The 25,747-nt window shown below is 40.2% G+C and overlaps 1 protein-coding gene across 2 annotated transcripts in view; it reads right to left on the bottom strand.

Annotated features, from left to right (window-relative positions):
* Window positions 1-25,747, bottom strand: part of CERK (ceramide kinase) — a 215,725-nt gene that overhangs the window by 111,719 nt on the left and 78,259 nt on the right. For both annotated transcript variants that reach the window (XM_069229725.1, XM_069229726.1), the window contains 2 exons: window positions 7,974-8,072; window positions 2,410-2,532 (listed from right to left, as the gene is read on the bottom strand). In XM_069229725.1, coding sequence (XP_069085826.1) covers window positions 2,410-2,532; window positions 7,974-8,072 — 222 coding nt within the window. The remainder of the gene's footprint in view (window positions 1-2,409; window positions 2,533-7,973; window positions 8,073-25,747) is intronic.

Genomic DNA, 25,747 nt, shown 5'->3' with positions numbered 1-25,747 from the left:
CTTATGAACAATGTCATTATAACATCCAAGCTTTTTTATGAAAAATAAATCAGTGTTTGTACACAATTCGTTTTTTCACAAAATGTTATTTTGATTTGTTTCACTTTGCCCCACTCCAGAAGAACAGATGCTGAGGTGATGGGTTTAGGGAACCTTGAATGCCAAGTTTGCTTCCGTTACAATGTTTTTTTCATTTTAAAGTATTTTTATTTTTGCAATTAATGTCTTTATAACGCTCCTTCTGAAGACTGGTGTGCACAAAGAAGGGGTTTCCCTGTGTATCTGCCCCCCAGTGGTCACAAGCACCTTTGCATTTCAACCCAAAGAACACCCCACTGAATACTCTTCATGGTTCACAGCTCCCTCAGCAATAAATATTGGGTTACCAGTTTTTGTGTTATGTCCACTATGTTCCAGATCTGCATTCTCGTTTAACAATCAGGTTTCAGGGTCTGATAGGACAACAGGGCGACTCAGCTGCTGTCCAGTGGCTGTGACAGAAACTAAATGAGTGAGGAAGTAGAGATCAATGAAGTCATGACAACTCAGGGCAGGTGTGTTAGCTGTGCATGGAGGAGAGGTTGGGATGAAATCATCTGTGCATGCTTTTTCAGACAGTACCTTCAGGTCTGTGTAATATTCATCTTGTGTTAAGATCATAACTCAGTGCATAGAAGGAAGAAGAGTTTTATGCTAAAGCAAGGCCGCCCCCTCAACAGCTTAAGCAAGGATCCATTTACACCCATTATCTTTTAATTTTTGGCATGATAAATCATCCCTGTGTGAGCCTTTTGAACTAATCAGTATTATGTCTCCTTGCGGAGAAAGCAATGATATACAGCACTGTTACACAAGGTTTAGCTTAGAAAAACAAAACAAACGACTTAAATCAGTCAATCCCAACCTTTTGACATCTGTGGACCCCCACTTTACCATTAATGGAACCCGAGGACCCCCACTGAGTCATTATTGAACGCTGATGACCTAATCTCATTATATTATTTCATTTGCTAAGCAGTCGCAGACCTCTGAGGAGTCTTCGCGGACCACCTGGGTCACTGGACCTCAGGTTGGGAACCACTGACTTAAATGACAAAATGCAATCATGCAGTAGAATGAATTAAAAGGAAATAAAGAGAACACTTATGTTTATCAGAAAGTCATGGGACTCATGACATTAAAACTTGCAAGGAGGCATAATAAGGTATAGGTGCTCGGTGCTGCAGTTATGATAGAGGTAGGACAAAGTGAAAAAAAACATGTATATAAAGCAGGGGAGGGTTGGCACACACAAAGAGGAATCCTGTCGCATAACCATCATATACAAGCAGCAACAGTTAACTTCTTTTGCAATTTGCCCCTATTGTCGGTGGTGTTTTGATCCAGCAATGAATCCAGATTCATCATCAGGACCAAACCAGAGAAGGAGCCAGGGGCACCCAGAATACATGGAGTATAGCCTGCCAGCCGAAAACTTAAAGTAGGTATTAACCTAACACAAGGACATGTGTTAAAAACCTTCTTATGAATTCGCTACTGGCGAGGCCCATTACTGGGAGAAGTACAAACAATGCTGCAGCTGGCTCAAAGGTTGGGCCCTAGCGGAAGGCACCCTATGGAAAAGGAAGCCAATGGGCAGAATTCTAGGAAGAGTAGGCCAGAGAAAAGTACTGGCAAGGGAAAGAATACATGGTACCTTACCGGAAATGGATGCGCCAGTGCAAGCGGTGGACTGGCACAACAATTATGAGGACCATTCAGGGAATAGAAAAGATGCAAGTTCATGTTCAGGATTAAATCACCGCCTCACAGGGTCCCATAAGGCTTGGAAGGAGTGGAGAAAAATTCCCCAAGTGCTTAGCTTTCCTCTTCTCTGCCCGTGGCGTCACATGCCTTATCTTGTGGTCATCCAGTGCACTATCCCTTTCTAATTTCGAAAACTGACAAACTTGTAATTGATCTGGAGACTTTCCTGTAGGCTATGTGGAGTGTCCTGATAATTTCCAAGAAGCAGGGTCCTTCAAGAATTTAGCGACTTGGATCACCTTTTATCACATGGCCAAAAGAAGCTCCACCAAGGTGTTGGCCTGCGTCATAGATTATGTGGTAGTTCAATTGCCAGAATTCAGGTATTCATCATGTTTTTTTAAATCTTTGCCACTGAAGGGAGGTTCATTGTCAGACTTAAGAACATTCGGTATTCAATAAATTGTGAAAAGTCCCTCCCTTGAGGGCTTCAAGAATCGTCCTTGTGGATGTAGTTACAATGCAACGTAATTCTGTAAGTCATTTTTAAGTCTTTCATACAACATAATTTACAAATAGTTATGCGAATATATCAAGAACAAATCATTGACTTCCATGATACAGACTACATTTGTCAATGATTTAAAGATGAACAAAACTCACTCTGCAATTCAAGTAGTCTTTTAAGTGCCTGAAACCACTGGTTGTACAGCTGCTCATCATTGCACCAAAACGTCATCTCACTGCACCGCCAGCGGTGCTTTCGCGCTCTTCGTACATAGTGAACTAGAAGAGTAAAGGCAAAAATATTGAATAACTACACTCTCTGGGAGCAGCACAACATTGCTCTTCACAAATCACACTATTTTGGAAACAAACGCAGGAAGCACGGCTACATTATCTGTTACCGGTCGCCGCATGCATTGTGTAAACAACAATGAAGCAGAGAAAAGGTCTGACACACACAAATATGTAATGCTGGAGCACGAAGAAATAGGAGCTTAAAGACGGGGCTAGATCGAGCATAATGTTTAAGGATAAAGGCGAACAAATGTTACTCTGTGCCAATGTTTAGTTGTATACACATAAGGTGACGACACAAATTGCAATCAATGTTACCTTAACATTATTTTACATGATTAGCACTTAGCACGAGATGACTGGTTGATTCTCAAAAGTCCCAATACTTCGAAATGTAATTAAATTATTAAAAGTGATGAACAGTCAGTCCTACGGACCATTTGTGCTAATCATTGCATCACATCAACAGCTAAATTAATGTGTAAAAGATGTTGCAAATATAAATGGAGAGTGCAATGTGTCCATAGATTTAGACTAGAATAGGTGAACATTCCCCAGTGAGATACAAAGAAGTGGCCTATTAAGTGGAATGAACCATCTGACATCATTACTGTATGAGCTTTCTACACTTGTTTGGTTTGAGCACATAACTTGCACTCAAATAGGTCTGGTCAACGTAAAAGAAATGAACATATCATTCCAGTTTTCTCACAATATGCAATGTGCAAATTAAGGGATCCATCTTTGAAAACAGAGTTCTGGAAAATTGTAAAGCCATTAAACAAACTCTTTAAAAAACGAAAAGCCATTTTGTAATATACAGTATACCTACATTTTTGTGCATGGATTGGAAAATAAGCACAGGTCTCAAAACACACACATAGCTCTTTATATTCACCTATCATTAATTTTACACATGAACAGCAAGGGAAAATAGGTGCCTACACAACTAGTTTTGAATGGAAATATGTAGAAGCAAAACTCATCTTCTGTGCATATCGCATGCCTAGCTATATTCCTCACATTGCAGGGCATTTCCCTACTATGGGGCTGATTAGAAAAACATTTATGAATACAGAAAGCAGTACTAAGTACTCTTGCATTCCCTTGTGAATCAGCACTTAACCACTATTTCTGTATTCACCCTTTTCCCTTGCTATTCATATGTAAATGTAATGATAGTTGAATATAAAGAGCGTGTGTTTGTCATGTATAATCGAGACCTGTGCTTAGGTTCCTTAACCCTACACAAAATGAAAGTAATGTAATAAATAAATACATGAAAATACATTTAAGTTGAAAAACGGTCGACTCCTTTTTTTTTCAGTTTATTTAACAGCTTTACTATCTGATAGAACTCTTTTTTTAAAGATGGGCCCCTTCACTCGCACAGTCACTGTTTGTAAAAGTGAAAAGAGAGCACACTACTTTCCAGTTGTACTAATGTTATAGTACCATTACCTTAATATTCACATTTTATTCCCATCTGAGATGCATAAGGGCCAATTCACAAAGGCATGTAAGAGTACGACTTAACGTACCCCAATGCATTGGTGAATTGGCTCTGCACTGTATCATCAGCATTCTATGAACTGTACTTTAGTAAGGGGTAACACATACAAATCACATTGATTTTTGTTAGGTGTAACATAACTTTAGTCACACATCAGCAACATAAAGTCATTCAAAGATTAACAATTTAGGTTTGCACTGATGTGATTTTTTTCAGACAGTTTGAAAGTGATGCAGAATTTCTTAACAGAATTGGCCAGGGAAAAACATGTAGCACTAGTTTTTGGGGGAAAGACTAATCTCAGAAAATATAAGTAAATTGTGTTTAAGATCAGGGTGACCTCTATTCAATTGTAAATGGTATTTAACAACTGAACAAGGTTAAACTGCGTTCCAATTTGCTACTCAGATATATTTGCTTGGATACATAGAAAACGTACGGCCAAAGCAATAAGGGCAGTTCACAAAAAAGGATGAGCAAATTGAGCAGCTGCTGGTTTAGGAAATGCTCTTTATTTTGTGATGACTGGTGAACTTATCAGTCGCATTACAAAATGTGTATGCATACAGGATCAAAAGTTATCTTGTGTCATGAATATTAATGAGAAAAGTTGCATTTTTTGCATCTTCCCATCCCTGTTAATGGTTGCAAATGCAAGGGAGTCGGCCTGCGGGGAACAGCAGACCTCCATCCCTTCATTCACATTCCCAGCATGTGAACATTAGTAGTCCTTGTCTCTTAAAGTCCATGGGCCCTGGACCACTGCCTGTTCACATAGGGGCAGCTGACCAAGTTTCACAAATGGGAAATCGTAGCTTTGTTTGCACCATTGTGCATTGTCTGTTACTTGCTCCACAATCTATCAATCACTGCTTATCATTTCCTCTAAAATGGGGTCAGTCTAAATGATTCATCTTGCCTTCCCTGCTATTCAACCTATAAATGGGTGCTCAAGCTGTAACACCAAGATATGGATGTGCATTTACACATGTACTCTGTCAAACAACATTTGTCTAAACTTAATTCCAGCTTAGCAACATCTTCTAATGCTTCTGGCATTCTATGCTTTGTTCATCACTAGATGGCCCCTATATTTTTAAGACAAAATCCGACCAAGACTGAGGTGCTATTTCTAGGAACTGCATCGATAATTGTAATCCTACTTTTTGGCCTAACATCTTGGGCCCTGACACTACACGCACAGACACTAAAAAACTGTGGGTTTATCCTAGAAGCCAAATTATATCTTGAACCTGAAATATCCATGGGTACAAGCTTGTGTTTTTGTCATTGCAACCTACTCAACAAGATTCTATCTTCAATTCCTTCCTTTTACCATAAGTAGACAATTACATCATTCACTCAGTCCCGGCTGGGCTATGCCAATTCTTGTTGCTAAGCTCGCCCCCAACAAACTCATCAGAGGACTGCAGCTAATTCAAAATAGTGCAGCCTGTATTATTGTCAAAAGCACAATCAAGGACCACATTACTTACAGTCTTATTGAGCTCAATTGACTTCAGGTCAATTGACTTTAATTGGCCCAAGGAATCCAAGTTAAAATCCTGGTGACTACACAAGAGTCACCCTTCATTTTTTCTGTCAAATAAATTCAATATTCACTCTTTCCCAGAGCCTTTGATCAAGGTGCAAACTCTTCATAGACATCCCTAAAATGTGCACATTCTCTTTAGGTGAACGAACACTTTCCTATGCAGTAGTTAAGGAGTAGAACCAACTAGCAAAAGACATAAATAACAAATAGTGTGTGGCTAGATTTACAAAGCAGTTAAAAACTGAACTCTTCAAATCCTTTTTAACTTGCCTTACACTTTCCAGCTGCTTTCTATTGTTGGGCCAATCGTAATTAGGGGCAAGAAGTTACGGTCAGCATGCGCTCAAGAAATATTCTAAAGATGACAATCTAAATTACATGTGGCTTAAATGATCAGGAGGCTAAAAGTTCTTCTAGTTGTTATCCTGATTAAACTAGAATGTTGATAATTTACACACTCCCCATAAGTAGCTGAATTAAATCTGGTGCATCCAATGTTGGAACACAATGGTTGATCCAAGACAATCACTACATATGTACATTAATCAAGTTTAGATTCAAAGTACATACATTTATCCCATACAGATATCATGAAAATCTACGTTAACAGGACGTTAATCTCATTTGGAGGCAAACACCATGGCTAACAAAGCACTCTCATTCTAAATTAGGCAACCCACTTAAGGAGGTTGTATTGAAATCACTCTCCTGTAGCCTGTTGCTGAATATTTTGTCAGCATTTGATTTCACAAGTGGCAGACCTGTTGGTGAATATAAAACAAATCGAACGTCTAGCCTTCAATAAATGTAAGGAAATGAGTTTACTACACCAACCTCTTCTTTAATTCCCCATTCATTTTATGTACAATCTACTTTTTAAAACTTTTGAGGGCATTAGTTTCTACAGAAGAACATGGTTATCAATATTCAAGTGACCCCCCTGCTTCTTGTCACAGAATTGTTCCAGGGCTTTATCGAGAACTACAAGGGAAGATCCGGGTTGATGTTGTTGAATGAAATCACTCTGGATTTATTTTTTTTTCCTCCGTTTTTGTAATTGATATGGAGGTTTCGGGCCACATTTAAAGTTTGGAGCATCTGTACTCTGAATTTAGAGATGTCTGATAGCCCAGTGGACATCTCTAGTCATTGGCAAGAACTGCCACCACAGTATTTTCTGGCAATGAGTTAAAGGTTTGACAGACAGCTCTGTCAAATATGACAGTTGCCCATCAAAATTTTAACATGCTTTTTGTTTCTTCAAAAATAAAATCCCAAAGCAGGATTTTGTTTTTAAACAAACAAAAACTAATTACCTCCAAACCATGTGAGGATTCTTCCATGGTGTGGAGCCAATAAAATGTTTTTACAGCCCCTTAACCCCAGGTGTTTCATAGTGGGAAGGGATAGTAAAAACTAGCCGCTCGACTACCCACTCTAATTTGGGCAGGAGGTCGAATTGCCAAACCTCTGCTGGCCCTTATGACATTGGAACATTGGAGGGGTATGTCAGTGATAGTTCTGGAGTAGCCTCCAAACTACTGTAGATAGGCGGATACACCTTCACACCATTGTGAGGGAGTACCCTTTCTGCCAACTCTAAATCAGCCTCTTTCTTTACTCATACTAATTCTGAACAAATTAAGGTATGCAGGGTTGCAGAAAACATTCTGAAATAAGAGTGGTTTAGTATTTATTTTTAAGAGAGGGTAGAAAATAATTTTTAGGGATTTAAAAAAAAAAAAAAAAAGCAGCGGTCATTACTAGGGAAGATTTATTTTTTAAATCCTGAGTTTTGCAACAGCTGGTGCACTACAGAAATGAAGGTTTATATTTGTAAAAAAGGTCTTTTCAGAAACAATAAGAACAGTAATGATCCTCATATCATCTGCCATAATACAGCCATGGATCTTCATGGTGCAGATTCCTGCGCTGTTTTTTTCCATGTTTCTTCTATTTAGGTATTGTAACAAAAGGGTGTATGAAGTTGGAGTTTACAAATGACATATTTATGGATGGGGGATGTGATAGGCTCTCTGAACTCCAGTTACAGCAATCTTTTCAAATCGAAACTTGGTTTGGAGGGACAATTACCTGTGCTTGCATTAGGGACCACCGCTCCCTTATTCCACCCTTGTTTGTAGCCTTTTCTGGCATACAATTCTATTAGTAACCGGCGGTCACACTACTATCTAAACTAGGCTTATAAGATTGCCCTCTTTGCATTTTTTATTTACCTTTGCAGCTTTCCTGTATGGTCAAAATAAATTTAAAAAACTGTATATGTGAACTTCAATAAATTTCCCTAGACTTTCTTTAGCAGTATAAGAATGCAATACCAACTTCAGATGCAAATACCTGTAAAACCACAAGGCTTGAATGTTTGTTGCCATTTCCCACCGTCAATTGCTGCTTCTTCCACAGAGATTATCTCAGACACAGGCACAGATTGAAAAGCTGCAGAGGTAAAAAAAAGACAAAAAAGAAAGATGAAAATTCAGGTACTAACACAACAATAACACCTAATCACTATTTAAAACTACAGTGCAGATCTCATCAAAAACTGTGTGTAAATGATGAGGAATAAAACAAGAATATGCTACAGAAAACTGAAAATGCATACAATTGAACCAGAATGCTGAAATGAAATGGACTTGTCAAATCAATCTGAACTAAATGTATAATAAATGCATGTAGTAATATATTAACTGGCAAGTACACGTATTCTACCAAACTACATGGTATTTCTTAAAGCAGTTTTTGGGGAATTTCAACATTTTGATAGAGAAGATTGTAAACAAAGAAGAGTACATAAAAGGCTTGTCAAACTTTTTAAATTACATCAATTTTGTGTTGTTATCCGGGTTACTTAACAAGTTTAGTTCACAGCCTACAGTTTTCCTGAATGAAAATTTCCCGATCTGAGCACTCATCATGGTGAGGTACCTCAGGGGTTTACCACAGAATGAGTTACTTTTCATTAGATGGATTATGTTCTGTTATTGTCTTTTCTTACTTTTTTGTATGTTTTCTTGATTAAACTTATATCAGATGTTGTAATTTAAATGCATTCAATTTAGCAATTACGATGTACAGATCTAATAAAATAGAATGGAAAATGTTAATTTAAGATCTTGTAACAAAGTATTTTGCTACTAATTTGTACATACAATAACTCCATATGGCATACATGATTTGACCATATGGACTGCATCTTTTTTGAATGCGCAATTGAAAGCCTTTTCACAATATGATTTACTATAGCTAGCTCTCAAAAAATAATCTATTACTTTTTCCCATGGGCAAGAATGAAAAATTTCCTAGCTATCGTAACGGAAAGTTTCAATTCTATTAAGGACTCGGAGGCGAGGATTATGCCTTGCTTTCTTCACTTTAATAAATGAGCAGCCAAGTAATTAATACAAACTACAAATCCCATGAACAGTTGGGAAAATGAGTACAGTAATAACCAATAAACAGTAAGAATTTTGTCCAATCAACAGAAGGTAGTCCATAACATAGTCCCTTGTTTGTGTTCAGTCTTCCTCTTTCGAAGCGCGAGCCAGTCAAGGACGATCATGAAGCCTCTTGTTTTGTCGTATCAGATCCTATGAACAATAAAATAGATTAAGGAAAAAACGTTCATTCTGAAAACTATTTAATTTGTATTAAATTAATACATTTTTTTTTTTTTTTTAAATGCATTGTAAGTATGAGAAACATGAAATATAAGAGAGAGTTTACTTACTAAATACGGGGTGGGTTCACCTAAACTTTGTAGTATTATAAAGGTGATCAGGGTGGGATAATCCTCGCCTCCGAGTCCTTAATAGAATTGAATAGCTAGGAAATTTTTCATTCTATGTCAGGACCGGAGGCGAGGATTATGCTAGTTTAAAGCTCATCGACAACCAGCTGTGCTATGTTCAGAACGGGTTTGAAGTAAAACCTTTTGAAGGTAGAATCTGACGACCAGTCAGCTGCATTAATGATGTCTTCCAGACGAGCACCTAAATGGAATGCTTTGGAGGCCATAGCCCCACGAGCAGAATGTGCACCAAAGAGGGAAAGATCAATGCCCGCTTCATGCATGACCCAACGAACCCAGCGAGCAATAGTAGGAGAAGAAACAGCTCTATGAGGTTTACGTAATGAGATAAGGAGCTGATCTTCACCAGGAGGACGGAGTTCGGAGGACATGTCCTCGTATGCTTTAAGGCATTGAACCACACATAATTTTGGAGCGTCAGGAAAAGCCGGATAGGATATAACTCTGGTATTAGTTTTTGTGCGTCTTCCTACTGTAAACGAAACCCCTGAAGGAGAAAAGGATCTATGGGAAACGTCGAGAGCACGAACATCAGAGACCCTTCTGCAAGAAACGAGACAAAGTAACATGGCTAGTTTAGCCGACAGCTCCTTTCTGGAAAGATAGTGATTATGTTGCCAAGATAGGAAGAGATTCAGAACTTGATTAACGTCCCAGAGGAAAGAATAACGGGGCTCCGGAGGTAAAGAAAGTCTTATACCCCGAAGAAGACGACACACCAGTTTATGTTCGCCGACAGGGAGACCATCAACTACTACGTGTCCAGCTGAAATCGCGGATCGATAAGTATTAATAGAACGATAAGCTAGACCTTTGGAAGCAAGGTCAGCAAGGAAGTTCAGGATATGAACTATATTTGTCTCCACGGGATTAAAACCCCTTCGCAAACACCAACGGGACCATCTTCCCCACGCAGATCTGTAGCGTTTACAAGTGCTGGGAGCCCATGCCTTGGATAATAATTCCTCAGCCTGTTGCGAAAGTGCCGACACCGACCAGCGTCCCCGGAAATCCGCCACGCCATCAAGGTTAGAGAACCTTCGAGGACCATCTGATGAGGGGCACCATTCGGACTGAGAAGAAGCGAGGGAAACAGGGGGAGTCGGATTGGAAAATCCCAGGAAAGTTCCAGAAGAACCGGAAACCACACTTGAGACCTCCAGATTGGAGTTATGATCGCAAAGGATGCCGATTGACGACGTACCTGTGCGGATGTTCGAGTAATCATCGCAAAGGGAGGAAAAGCATAAGCTTTCTCCTGACTCCAATCTTGTAGAAATGCATCCGTAGCTGTCGCCAAAGGGTCTGGCCTCCAGCTGAAGAATCTGGGAATCTGGTGATCCAACCTCGAAGCAAAGAGGTCGATCGAGAACGGTCCCCAAAGATGGGACAGAGAGGAAAAAACTTCCGGATGGAGTTTCCATAGACTGGAATCCTTGAGATGTCGAGAATGAAAGTCCGCAATCTGATTCTGGCTTCCCGGAAGATACTGTGCTGTCACAGAAACCTGATGGTCCAGGCAATACTGCCAAAAACTGGACGCCAGATTGGAAAGCGTTTCGGAACGAGAGCCACCTAGATGATTGATATACCGGACCGCCGAAATATTGTCCATCTTCAAGAGGACGTTCGACTTGATAGAATCCTTAGTCCAGCATTTTACTGCAAATGAGCCGGCTAGCAATTCGAGACAATTTATATGTAAGTTCTGTTCCTGTAGTGACCACGTCCCTCCGGTAGAAAAATTGCCACATCAAGCACCCCAGCCTACTCTGCTGGCGTCCGACTCTATAACCAAATCTGGAGCCGAGCCGAAAATAGCTCTGCCGTTCCAGGCTTCCATATGTGAAAGCCACCAGCGAATTTCTTCTACCGCTTCTTGTGAAAGAATCACTTTTTGGGAATACGAAAGGCGTTTGCGCAGGTGAGCTGTCTTGAGTCGTTGAAGAGCGCGGTAATGCAGTGGACCCGGGAAAATTGCCTGAATAGAAGAGGAGAGAAGTCCTATGAGGCGGGCAATCTGGCGTAGAGAGACTTTGTGTTTGACCAAGGTACGGCGAAGTTCGTGACGTATTTTTGTCATCTTGCGGGAGGGAAGACTTAAAGTCGCGGATACCGAATCGATAGTGAAACCTAGAAAAACCAGTTTCTGAGAAGGGATTAAAAGAGACTTGGTCTCGTTTATGATGAACCCTAGGTTTTGCAGCAAGTTGACGGTTGTCTGTAGATGCGTTGAAAATTGTTTGGGACACTGGGCGAGAAGTAAAATATCGTCGAGATAAACAATTAACCGAATTCCCTGAGCCCTGAGGTGTTCCACCACCGGTTTGAGGACCTTGGTGAAACACCACGGGCTGAGGAAAGACCGAATGGAAGGGTAGTGAATTCGAAGGTTTGATCACCCCAGAAAAACTGAAGAAAACGTCTGTGGGGTGGATAGACCGGAATAGTAAGGTAGGCGTCTTTTAAATCGAGACGAGCCATCCAATCTAGGGGGCGTAAAACGTCTCGAAGAAGGTGGATTCCTTCCATTTTGAAGTGGCGATATACCAGCCACTCGTTGAACTCTTTTAGATTGATGACTGGTCGGCGACCGCCATCCGTCTTGTCCACTAAAAAGATGTTGCTTATGAAACCCCTCGGATGTAGGGTTGTTGGGCAAATGGCTTGTTTGCGTAGTAAATCCGAAATTTCGGTGTCTACTAAAAGGGAGTCCTGCGAAGAGAACACCAGGGGTTTTGGAAGTGAAACCTGTGTGGGAGTTCCTACAAATTCTATATGGAAACCTTGAATAGTTTGTAGGACCCATGCATCTTGTGTAATTTGATTCCATTCGTGGATAAAATTCGCCAAACGACCCCCTACTTTTAGAAGGGAAGAAGGGAGAACACTTACCGTAAGAGGTTGTTGCTGAAGATCCTCTGCCACCACAATGCCTGAAACGTCTGGCTCTTGTCGGGTAGAAGTTGGCAAATCGATTGTGATCTTGGAACTGATTCTGCCTGGAGCCTTGCCCCCTGAAGGAGTTGGTTGATTGTGGGCGGCCGGACGAGCGGCCCCTTCCTCGACCGGCCCCATGGAAAATCCGAGTGGGAAAAACCTTTTTCATTGAAGAGTGTGCCTTGTCCAGGGACGTGAAAGTATTAACAAACTTCCCTAACTCCTTTATGAAAGGTTCACCAAACAAACCTCCTTGCGCTATCGGACCTGCTTCAGAATCAGCCAGATCCCCTAGTTTGGGATCCACTTTAATTAATAAAGAACATCTGCGTTCGGTGGAAAGAGCGCAGTTAGCATTTCCCAAAAAAATAATAGCGCGTTGTGCCCAACCTGAGAGAATCTCAGGAGAAATTATAGCATCAGAGGATTTAGCATCTTCTGCCATGTCTAAAATCTTTGTCAAGGGTCCTAAGACATCCAGAAGTTTGTCTTGACATGCTCTCCAGGACCTATCAATTCCTTTCTTAGGGTCTTTTATAAATTTCTGCAGAAAGGTAGACATCTTGGGGTCTAAATCTGGAGTGATGGCTACCTTGTCCGCCAAAGATGGTCGTGGACACTCTGCTCGAAGGCAATTACGAGAATCCTTCTCCAACGGCTTTCTTATACGTGACGCAACATAAGCTGCCACCTTGTCAGATGGCGCCCATTCAGACGATCTAGGATGGATAATATCATCGGGATCCAACATGTCTGAGATTTGAGGAGCAGATTGCGATCCAGAAGGAAGCCAAGATCTGGATGGACTGGCGTCCGCTTCCTGATCCCCCGACGAATCACTGTGAGGGAGAGTTGGTGACCAAGGTCTTGAGGAGACTAGAGGAAAAGAAGAATCTGAGAGAGTACTCAGAGAATTTCTAACTCTATCGAAGAGGTCCACATCAAACCCCGATTCACGAGGACGCTTAGCTGGAGGCACGTCTGCAAAGGTATCATTAGATGCAGGGGGGGGCGGAAGGAATAACAGGAGGGGATGAGAATTTTGCGCATTTGCGCGCTATCTGTTGCGATAGTCTGTCCTCAAGGGGACCAATTGCTTCCGAGACGGCCCTATAAATGGACGCGTCCACAGCATCAAAGAATTCCTCCTCCTCGTTAGGATCCGTATCCATTTTAGAAAAATATATAGGAACAATAAAGAACAATAATATAAAACGATAAAATAGTTTCAGAAGTTCCTTCTTTCTTCTTTTTTTTTTAATTAGTATATATTTATATATATATACTTATATCTGTATACAACTGGGCGTCAGTTGATAAAGAAAGAGTGTCTGAGCACTCAAGTTCAAGAGGCTAAAGCCAGGGACAACTACACCCCAGTGCACCAAAAATGAATAAAAGGGGTTAATAGCAACCTTCGTTGCTTGCCTGGGAGAATGTCCCAAAAAAAGGCTGTTTAATAATAACCCAAAGGGTTAAGTATGAAGAAAAAATATATATAATGGAATTCTGACCCCTGTAAAAGGAGCGTCAAAGCCTTTCTTTTTCTGTTCCCTTTTTTTAGTAATTACTGACCCAGCAGGGCGTCACTCTCCAGGCAGAAGAAATGTGTTTAATTTGGCTGAAAAACGAACGAGCGCGTCGAGGAAAAACACCTCGCTGCACTCTGAGGACAGAAATACGCGCGTCTAGTTCAGCGCGTCTCTCTGTTCGTTGCCACGGTTACCTTCCCGACAAGCGCCCTCTGACGGTTGCCGGGAAGGTATGTGCACCACAACAAAAAGACGCTTGCGAAGGGGCGAAAAACGCTCCCGCGAGGCAGTGAATATTAAATAAATAGCATACATACAAAATACAACGAAAATGAGCATAAGCATACAAATAAATGTAAAAAGTAGAGAGAGCAGGAAAAAAACGACTTATCTCGGCTGCGAGCAGCGAAGAAAGAGGAAGACTGAACACAAACAAGGGACTATGTTATGGACTACCTTCTGTTGATTGGACAAAATTCTTACTGTTTATTGGTTATTACTGTACTCATTTTCCCAACTGTTCATGGGATTTGTAGTTTGTATTAATTACTTGGCTGCTCATTTATTAAAGTGAAGAAAGCAAGGCATAATCCTCGCCTCCGGTCCTGACATAGAATTGAGTTGCATAAATAACAAATGGGAAAAATACAGGACTACATTTAATAATATAAAATTCTCATTCATTCTCTCCTCTTTGTGGTTTCCTTAGCTATATTGCTACAAGGATTCTTTCTGGACCATAGTGGTCCTATGGTCTTTTCATAAAAACTATAAACCAACATTAAGGGCCTCATTATGAACCTGGCGGTCTCATGACTGCCAAGTTTGCACATGGAGGAAGATCAAAGTGGCGGTCTGAGCACCAGATTATGACTGCAGTGGTAGCGCTACGATTGGACTGCCAGCACCGGCAGGATTAGTTGTCCCGACGGCCTGGCGGTGCCTGCGGTCCTAATCCGCCAGTGCAGCCCTGCCTCTGGGTTTGATACTTTGTTCTCCACCAGCGATTTTATGGTGGTAGCACCGCCATTACAAGGCTGACAGAAAACGGATGCACTTGGCATGGGCAGTGCAGGGCCTCCCCTGGCCAGCACCCTTGCGAAGTTCACTGTCTGCTCTGCAGACAGTGAACATTGCGTGGGTGCTGAGCAGACAGTGAACATTGCGAGGGTGCTGGTGCATCCTGGGCACTGCAGCATTGCCGCCTGCTCTATTACGAGCCGGAGACAATGTTGTAGGCCATTTCCTGCAGGGCCAACGGGTGGAAACTGTGGTTTCCGCCCACTGACCCAGCGGGAAACTCGTAATGGGCCCGGCAGAGAGGCAGACACAGTGGCGACAACCTTCCAGTTGGGATTTCGGCGGACGGGCTTTTCCATCCACCGAAGTCGTAATAGGGCCCTAAGCTCCCATTATATTTCTAACCCCTACTTACACTGGAGCCTGTGCCACTCTAGTATTATTACTGCAGATCTCATTTTTCTTACCCAATTAATGAAAACATGGTCACACCTGCCTACTGCACCATTCCACATTAATAAAAAGAATGCAACAATTCTTTAATATTTATTTTCATACATCACTGTGAACAATATACTTTGGCTTTATGCACCAATGACAAGTGCACACTTTCTGTAAAAAGTTAATTCAAGTACAGTTCTAGACATTAAACAACTGCATCCACTTTCATTAAATGTCCTCATAATCACTATGCTCAGCCAGTAACAATATTCACATCTAAATCACTCTCTGCCTTTCAAGCTACCTGCACCCTTTTACTGGAATGTCCTCCCCAGACACTCAGTTAAGGAATTACTACCTGTATTCAAATCTGCACTCAAAGCTCACCTCCTCAGACTTAAGAACCTGCATAACTAACAAACCTAATTCCACTACATGTGACTTCTGGATAGCCCCTATTTCATGATTTGACATACCACCTTCTCTCCCTTGATGTAAATAATTAATGCTTTCTGTCCACAGAACTAAGACTATTTATGCCTTACCCGTAAGAAAGCACGGATTGTCACCAATGTTATAAGCAAACCATGCAATCATTATTCATAATCATGTCTCATTATTCAGCACTTTGTCCTTTGGTTTCTATGCTTTCATTCAATAAATTAACTAAAACCAACTTTTTTATTTTGTTTGGCAATCAGACTAGGAAGACTACTGACTATATAAGGGAGGCAAGAATGGGACAACATACCCTGAGTGGTGTCAACCAGCATGCAAAACCATGGTAGGAGAGGCACAAATGTTCTAAAACAATTAGAATTGTTTTCTTTTTGACAACTCACAATCCAACTCAGCCATTGCTTTAAACCCATGTATGAAATATGTTTATTTTATTAAATGCACTGATCTCAATAAAAATCTTGTGGTTCACTATTCATTTTCCAAGGTGGCCTGGTTGGAAAAAGACTGACCATCTGAGTATTCTAGACTCTACTAAGATTAAAGTACAAATCTTGAACGGCCCTTGACACAGACAGCTTGAGTTTCGCTAACACCTGTACAAGGAATAATAATTTAAAACTAATTTCATATGTGCACAAGCTAAAATGAGTTTCTATCAATCCAGCTATCGCAACATTAGTACAACTTTTATGGTTGTTGGTCCTAGGTGGAAAAATGTCTTTATTCCTTAGCAAAGACGCAATTTCCAGACAGTTACCTAAACAAAACAGGTCACCAATCCTTAAGTATTCGGACAGTTGTCATGCACATCTGTCAAAGCACAACAAAAGTCTGCCATTTCCAGATATAGGAGTTTAAGAGCGTAACTGACTCACAAAATAACACAAATTATCTGCAGGGAGTCACAAAATACAGATGTGTTTGCACCTGAGACTGTCAAATGTTCTTGTACAGGACCATGGTACTACCTTATGAATCTCTTGCAACTTTGATGCAGATAGTTGATGATTTTTCATGCACTGGGGCCACATTCATAAGATGATCCACACAGTGTTTGAGATTACAATCTTTCCTACATTCTGTGACCACATTTACATAGGCACCATAGAAAGGCAAACATCAACTTGCAAGAATTACCAGTATAAAAAAAAAAACTCACTCTTAGGAAATTACCCTTTTATTTTAGAGCGCTACCGATATGTGTAGGACCAAGGGTTTCACAAAATATTGAAAGGTGTGGCCTCCCACATACCTCTGGGTGTCATGCTAATCATTGACCGCATCTCATTCACCAGTAAATGGTGAATGGGCTCCCCCGTTATTACAAGGAATACTTTCAGGCAGTGATTGTATGGGGAACCAGGAGCTAGTGAATCCACAAATGTTTATGCCCTAACCCAAGGACTTCCCTTGATTAAGGGTTGACCTAATGGATGATTAAAAAATGTGACTATGCATGGGACTACCTATTATCCCTGCATCTGAGGGGCAGATTTATGGAAAGTGGCGCTGCACCGAGTGCAGCGCCACTTTCCCTGTACCCCTTAGCACCCTCCTACCGCCACCATGTGTGCGCCGTATTTAAAATACAGGGCACCATGGCGCAGAGAAGTGGGAAATAGTGTCATTTCACATGACGCTATTGATGTACTCTGCAGGAGTAGCGCCAAAATATTGCCGCTTCTCCTGCAGAGTACAGAGGGCTCCATTCCAAAGAATGGAAGCTCCCTTATAACGCCTGCTCTTGAACAGGCATTAAAAGTGCCATTAAAAGTGGCACAAGGAAATCTCATAGATTTCCTTACGACATTTTTCCGGCTCCCCTAACAGGCCTGGCGCAGGCATAATGTGGGGCAAAGGGTTACAGGAAAGCACAATGCATGCACTGCGCCACCCTGTTAATACGACGCGGGGATTTCGGCCTCGTTGGGTAACATTTGCGCCAAAAATAATGATGTTCATGCGGCGCAAGGTGAATCTAAAGCATTATAAATATGCCCCTAAGTATGATGACATGTTTCAGCCTATAAAATGGCCATGCAAAAGGCCATAGGCTTTCCTCAGGACCCAGATCCTTATTTTCTTACCGCCTATACTGCAATTGTGTTGGTTCGTTTGTTCATCGGCAGGCACTCTACACCTATTAGTAAAGTCCCTTAGGACATAATTTGCTTAAGTTGCAAAGTTTTTGGGTCCTGCAAGGTATGTAAAATGTACAACATACCAAATTAGGAATAATGAAACACTTAGCTTGAGACATAAAATGAACGAAAATGATAGAGAACAATGATAAAGACAAGGAACATAGAAAGTAATCTATTTCTTTTCATGCTCTTAATACATATTTGTAAAGCTCATGTCACTCATGTGAAAAGTTCACACTGCAAACCACTGCAATTCCGTGACAGTGAGAAAAAACGTGTTTGTTCATTCATACATCATCATAGTCCTACCGTAACTCAAGGTAGTGAGGGCCCCATGGAGTAGTTCGTGGGAAAAACCCATGTAGTCACACTCTAAAGATCAAATAATATAATAAGACGCCATGATAAGTAAACCGAATAACGAGAAAAGGAAATGCCTTCAACACCAGAACCCCATGCTCCTGCTGTGTCAAAGGTCCTTCCCCTCTGAAATAACTAAGCATTGCTACCTTCCGAATGTTAATTGTTCTGTTGGGGTTGAACGCTTAGATGCGTGTCAAGCTGGCTCTTTATTGCTGTCTACGTGAGGCGACACTAGGTGTGGCACATCCTTATCTCATGGTCGGGCAGGGCTGCGGTGAAGTGTAGTCCCAGGGCCCTTCGCGAATGTACAGCCCAGCGAGTGAGATTTATACTATAATATAATGAATTATAGCTTATTGAAAAGAAGTATCAAAAAAGGATTATTGAATCTGAAGAGGACTTTTTTCACATTAACCGTGGTTATGTTGTTGTAAGGGCCCAATAAAGTACCAGTCTTCTATGAGAACAATATCAGTTTTGATTGCTAGATGTAAAATGAATATATGAACTGGAGGAGGAGGAGGAGTGTTGGACTATAACTGCTGACCAAGTAACACTGAAACAGTGTGCACGATGGAACCTATGTTCAAAGAGGAACATCACATGTACATATGCTTATCAATTTATGTGTTTCTCAATCTGGAAATGGGGATACTGGTATGTGAATAAGCTAAAGGCACACAAGTATTTAAGTGTCTTATACGATACCTGTTGATAACCAATTTGACACTGTGTGACCTATCAATTGGCTTATTGCTATGAAAAAAAGCCAAAGTTATACATGTAGTTCTAGATAATAGATCGAGGTGTGACCTGGACCCAAGCTATATTATCATTTAGGACATCAATGTGTGTCTTCAAATGGTACACCTATTGTTGTTATTAAAGCAATAAAATTTGTAAGGCATTATCATAATGGTTAATGCTCACTTTCTCAAGGACTACCGACTTTATATCATTTTCTGCATTTTTTAATACAAAATGGTTTGACATTTTAGTAGCGTTTTCTTATATCTTATACCACTGTGCTGCTTGCTGATTCTAATTCATATTTTGCGTTAGGTCATCCCCACATACCCAAAACTTCATGGGCAAGTAATTATGTAAATTAGGTTCTTCCTGCTAATATTACTTGGTCAGCAACATGAACCTGACCCCCCACCTTCATTTCAAATATTAATTTAAAATCTTGTAACGCAAAACTAACATTGTTCCCATAGCAGAATAGGTTTGTTGGGCCCTCACAACACAACCAAGATTACAGTGAAGAAATCATCAACAGTATTCAAAAATCCTCTTTTAATATTTATTTTCAATCAGCTATAACATATATATATATATATATATATATATATATATATATATATATATATATATATATATATATATATATATATATATATATTTTTATGATTCTCACTGGTGGGTCTTTACGATAGCGGTGGGCACTCGGACAACATTTCCTAACAGCCCTGTCGCCCCAAGAGATACAATAACAGAAAATTGCTCCCCATTAGCCACAGCCGCAACATGAACACAAATCATGTGTACCAATACATCTTTTTCAAAACATCAATGTTCTTTAATTATGTGCTCTTCTGTGTAACACTCACTAAGAATTCCTTTTATATAAAGACAGAAAAACAAATTAAACTCATACCCAACCAAATGACAAGATTACATATCACATTGTAAACATAAACCCTCCATGGTCAAGTGTGTACATAACAACAATACCTATATAAATGTAGGCTTATGTATCACCACAAAAGGATGATGTACGGAGTGCTGAACAATGCAAAAACTCACCCCCAGTCACAAATCTGGGTTTAATCAATCGTTCTTTTGCTCACCATGCCACCCCAGTTTGGACCCAGCGATATGCAAATCAGCCTTGATTCCCCTCATGGGAACAGTCCAATGCGACCTACCAGGCCAGGTCCTCCCTGGACCGGAAACAAGCATTGTGGAACCAGTTTCAGCATATCACACTTCACCAGCCAGGCTAGCTTGAATCCAGTGGCATAGTTAGAACGGGACCCAAGTCTGGGCATGCCCTTCCCACTTAGGGCAACTTTAGCAACAAAGAAGGTTGATGGACGCAGTGCTGAACAATGCAAACACTCACTCCCAGTCACAGGTCTGGGTTTAATCCAATGTTCTTTTGCTCACCATGCCACCCCAATTTGGACCCAGCCATATGCAAATCAGTCTTGACCCTGTTCCTCATGGGAGCAGTCCAGCCTGAACTGCCAGGCCAGCTCCTCCCTGGAATGGAAACAAGCATTGTAGTACCAGTTTCAGGGTATCACCCTTCATCAGCCAGGCTAGCTTGAATCCAGTGGTACAGTGAGCATGGGACACAGGTATGGACATACCTTCCCACTTAGGGCAACTTTAGCAACACAAAAGGATGATGGATGGATGAAATGCTTGATTTTAGATGTTTTGCCATTTTTCATTCTTGAATATCTTGGATACCTACAGGGATGTGGAATTTAATGAATTATCTACTTGTCCATTGGACAGGTTGCTTCATAAATCTACTTGTCCTGTAAAAAAAATCCACTCGTCCCTTTGGTGCTACATAGTACAGCAACAATTTTGTGCAGCAATCTCTAATATAGAACTCTGATATTAGCCTCTCTGGTTATGCCAGGGCCCCTACTATAGTAGGGTTTCAATTCTAGCAATCTTATTTTGCACACTTTTCTGCAGCTCTACATACTGGGGCTGGAGGTAGTGCTAAGCAATGCCCTTTTGAGTCTCTGCAAACCTACTAATTTGCATGTTTTAGGGGTTTTGCCAGCTCTTCTCTAATCTTACCAAACTGGGAAAGTTTGGTCATTTGCTCCTGACAAAGGCAGTAGCAAAACTTCATTCAGGTTTGGAAAAAAGAAGTGGTTAGAGGGAAGGTGGACTTGTAAATGCTCAACAGATTTTTGCATGAGCAAATCTACATATGCTTTTTTGCCTGTGTTAAAATGCCGTTCACAAATACTTTGAAGGAGTACGATTTTCTGGCCTACTTCTGTAAATTCATGTGAATTCATGAAAGCCACAAATCTGTTAGGACATATAGCAGGAGTGCAATTTTGTGACCTTCTTTAATTATTGGGGCCATAATTTGGTCTGGAGTTAACCAAGACCTTTGTTTTTTTATTAATTTTCTATCCCTATCAACAGGCTTCTGCTCTTTCAGGAGGAGCAATTGGCACACAAAGTAGTTTTGTTCAGAGCCAGGGTCTACTGTGGCAATGTGCACTTTTTGAGGCCAAAAATTTTATTACTTTTGGCTAATGTTTGTTGTAACAGTGAGGGCCAAGCAGCTCCCACAACAATTATGTTTTACAAAATACTTGTCAAATTAAGACAGGCATTGACGAAACTAACAGCTAACCATCAGTGTCAAAGTTTTTGGCTTTGCCAATGCTTGTTTATTTTCATGCTTCCCATAATCTTGTTGAAACTGGTTGCACTGATTGTCCATTTTGAATTTTTGTGGGAAATACTAGCATGCATCTACACATTTTACTGAATGATGCTTCAAAGAAATGGTACCTCAAATTTCACAGTAGCTTAGCGAAACACATTTTTTCCAAGGTTGCATTTTTTTCTGAACATTAAATGCTAAAAACAAAGGACCATCAATCTTGCTTTCAAGCTTCTGCAGACATCTAATAAGAGAGCACCCTGGAAGCATTATAAGTATCCTCATATTGTTAGACTTTGCAAACGCATGCACACATTCTCACACTGGAACCACTGTCAGTAGTGCAGCCTGAGATTACAACATTTACTTAGAACACTCACCCTAATAAGAAAGGCTTTGCATTACTGAACCATCAATAAAAGTTCAAACAGCATAAACATATGGACACAAATATTACCCTAACTGGAGACAATGCCCTTCCCTGATCCTTAATTTAGTACTGTAAACTGTCAGCCAAAGACTTTGTGCTGCAAGGAGTTGGTCCTACTTGTCCTGAAGTTAAAATAAACATGAAAACGTGTTGTTCTTGACCCCAAACAATATGTCCTGGGAGTCGGCCTATAGGAAGTCCGCACCCCTGTACCTAAGTGGTTTTATAATCCACACATGCCATACAGAGAGAGCAGATGTCTATATTAGAAAAAGTGAGGATACAGTGTAACTCTCACTTAAACTGAGAATATTATGCCCAGTAGCCCATCTTACAGATAAACAACTCTTTAAGTAAGTACAAGCAAACAACTTTCCTCTGTCTTACCTAGAGGCTACATCTCCAAGCCTGTAAATGACTTACATCTCAGAATGATAAAATCGGCCAGCACCTCAGCATCATCAACACCATCACACCAGATGAGCGCCATGAGGACCACAAGCACCCCAAGAGCATGTGTACTCGCACATATAACTAAACGTGATACAGAGTGGTCGCACACACTGAATGATCACATGGAACTGGCAAACTCTTTCAACAGGAGGGTGTCTACCAAACTGTACACAGAGGCTGTACATAGAAACTGTACATAGAGCCTAACATATACACCACTGCAGGTTATTAACAAGAGATACAACTCTATTCATTTTAGGCTAAAAAACAATACCACACCGGTTCTAGGTGAGCTCACTAAAACAATCTTCATGGGCGCTGGTGTTTAATGGTCTATTTAATCAAATACACTTACCAACCTCGGGCACCACACCCTCTCCTGTACTTCTCTTTTTTAAGATTTTATGGTGAGCACTGAGAATCGTCTTGAAAGAAGAGGGTTTAAAATAAAAGGAAAAAATGTGAGCGATCACAAAAAAACACTGGACTATTTCATAATTCCAGGAAATAATTGTCTTTTTGATTTAGTATCCAGATAAAATTGGTACAGGTCCTGATGATGACCTCATTAAAAGTATCATCCCACCCATACCGAGGTCAAGATGTGTTGGTGAAATTTAATGTGAGGAGTATGGAGGAGCTTCTCTCTTTTGGGAAAATTTAAATAAAATCTTTTCACAAAAACTAATAAGGAATGGAATATATATCCTTAAGGTGGAAACAATATTGCTAATGTACCAGCCCTCCTCACAAATGGGTTATCATTGAGTGTTTATGCACATGGGGAGACAAAATTGTGATACACTCCACATCTTGTGTTTACTATCTTGGACACATTTTTTTAATATTTGAAATTTATAAGTGTAAAATGTATATAGGTGTTGGTATGTATTTACTTGACAATTCAGGATTCATGTGTATAACACGTAATACACAAGCACACATTTTTATAGGTGTTATTGTTATATATGTACTTGAGAATTAAATAACATTGATGTTTTGAAAAAGATTTATTGTCACACATGATTTTGTTCATGTTATGATGAATTAACTAATGTGGCATCGATAGCTATTGGTAGGCAGTAGGCTGTGATTGATTTCTGGACCCCCCCTCCCCTAAATAAGACTTACAAGGTCAAATTCTGTGATTTTTTTAAATTTGCCAGCCCGTAATGTCTGAACATGCCATGCTTAGAGTCATGTGAGGCAAACACACTCGGAAAAGCCCAGGAAAAAAGTATTCAATCCTGACAGTACAATTAACATTCAGAAGGCTTACTGAAAATATTTTTGTATTTCAGAGAATAAACACCTTTCACAAAGTAAGTGAGGGGGATGTGCGGGGGCTGAAGGCATTTCCTTTCCTCTTTGAATCGTCATTTGGTTTAGGCAAAAAGGGTATGTCCCACAAACTACTCAAGGCCCGCACTAGCTTGAGTTAAATAGACTAAGAACCTATGATGATGTGTGAATGAACAAATGCATGTTTTTTCTCACTCACATTTCAATCAAATTGCAGTGGTTTGCAGTGTGCACTTTTAACATGTCTGACATGATCTTTACAAATAGTTACTAAGAACATGCAAAGAAACAGATTTCTTTCTCTGTTTGTTGTCTTTATAATTATTCTTTATCATTTGTTTTACTTTTATGTAATCAGTTATGTGCTTTGTTATTTATGATTTGGTATGTAGCATGTTTTACACACCTTAGAAGACCTAAAAGGTTTGCGACTCTAGAGAACACTTACCCAAAAGGACAGTACAACAGGTATAGTGTGGAGTTAGGAAAATAAGAATGTGTGTCCTGAAAAAGCCTAGAACCCATTGCAGGGTCATTACATAGATAAACATGTCGACCTATTTAGATGCAGGGATAATAGGTAGTCCAGTGCATCGCCACATTTTTAAATCAGCCCTTAGGTCCACCATTATTAAAGGGAAGCCCTTGGGTTAGGGCAGAGGGAATTTCAGATTCACTAGATCCTGGTTCCACATACATTCACAGCCTTAAAGTAATAATGGGGAGCTCATTCATCACTAGAATTTTCACTAGAATTTTCTCTGCTAAATGAGGTGCGGACAATGATAAAGCATGACATCAGAAAAGGGGGAGAGAATTGTTGGTGGAGGGGATTTGTGTGAGTGGAGGGTGCTTGTGAGACCACACCAGTCAACTTTTGTGAATCCCTTGGTCCTACACAAATTGGGAGATGTAATATGGATCTAAAAGGGTTTACAATTAAAGGTTACTTCCCTAAGAGCGAGTTCCATTTGAGACTGGTCACGTTTGCTAGTTGTCCTTTGACGTATAGATAGGAAGGACGCAAAAGGGGACACTATTTTTCCTCTCATTCCCTTGGACCTTCTTCCACATTAGAAAATCGGGTCTGCTTGCTTATAGTCCGTGTAAAGGAAAATATTCGGAATTAAAGATGCATTCACATAATTATTAGTGTCAACTTCAATTTTCTCATTTGTTTACAATTGACTAATCAAGTAAAGGACAGGGTGATACCAAACAAAGTAACATTGTTTATTTTTTTTAAATGCATCACAAATTGTGAATGAAAGTTTCTTAAAAAAACGAAGATCCATGATTACAGTACAGAAATATCTAGTCAATGTAAGTAAAACAAAAAAATCCACAAATTTTCATTAGATACTTTCCAGGTAGTGAGAAATACGAAATGTTTCTGTATTCACCAACAGGTTGTGCTAGAAAGAGAAAGTAAAACAATGTATTATACTTAAAGTACAATAACTTGTATTTCTGAAACATGCTGACCAATTCCTGCAGTGAAGACATATCCCAATACCTTTAGTAAAAGGAGTATCTGGCCCACTCCCAGTGATTGCCACCGATAAAAACTACAAAGAGTCTCTAAATCAAGTCCATTCAGACAGTTCCAGGCGGTGTCACGGTGACAGTTAACAACGCTGAATGATTCTAATCAGTTGTATCTAGAATGGTGCTTATTGCTGGCTCCAAGCTCTGTCTGCACCTTCACCTGACGCAGTAATGTCACCACAAACATATTACTACCCAAGTGTTTTCTGTGTATATTTCTCTTGTATATCTTGGT

Source organism: Pleurodeles waltl, chromosome 4_1 (assembly GCF_031143425.1).
Source record: "Pleurodeles waltl isolate 20211129_DDA chromosome 4_1, aPleWal1.hap1.20221129, whole genome shotgun sequence".
Lineage (NCBI taxonomy): Eukaryota > Metazoa > Chordata > Amphibia > Caudata > Salamandridae > Pleurodeles > Pleurodeles waltl.
The sequence above is the reverse complement of the archived record's forward strand: the minus strand, read 5'-3'. Positions and strand labels throughout refer to the sequence as shown.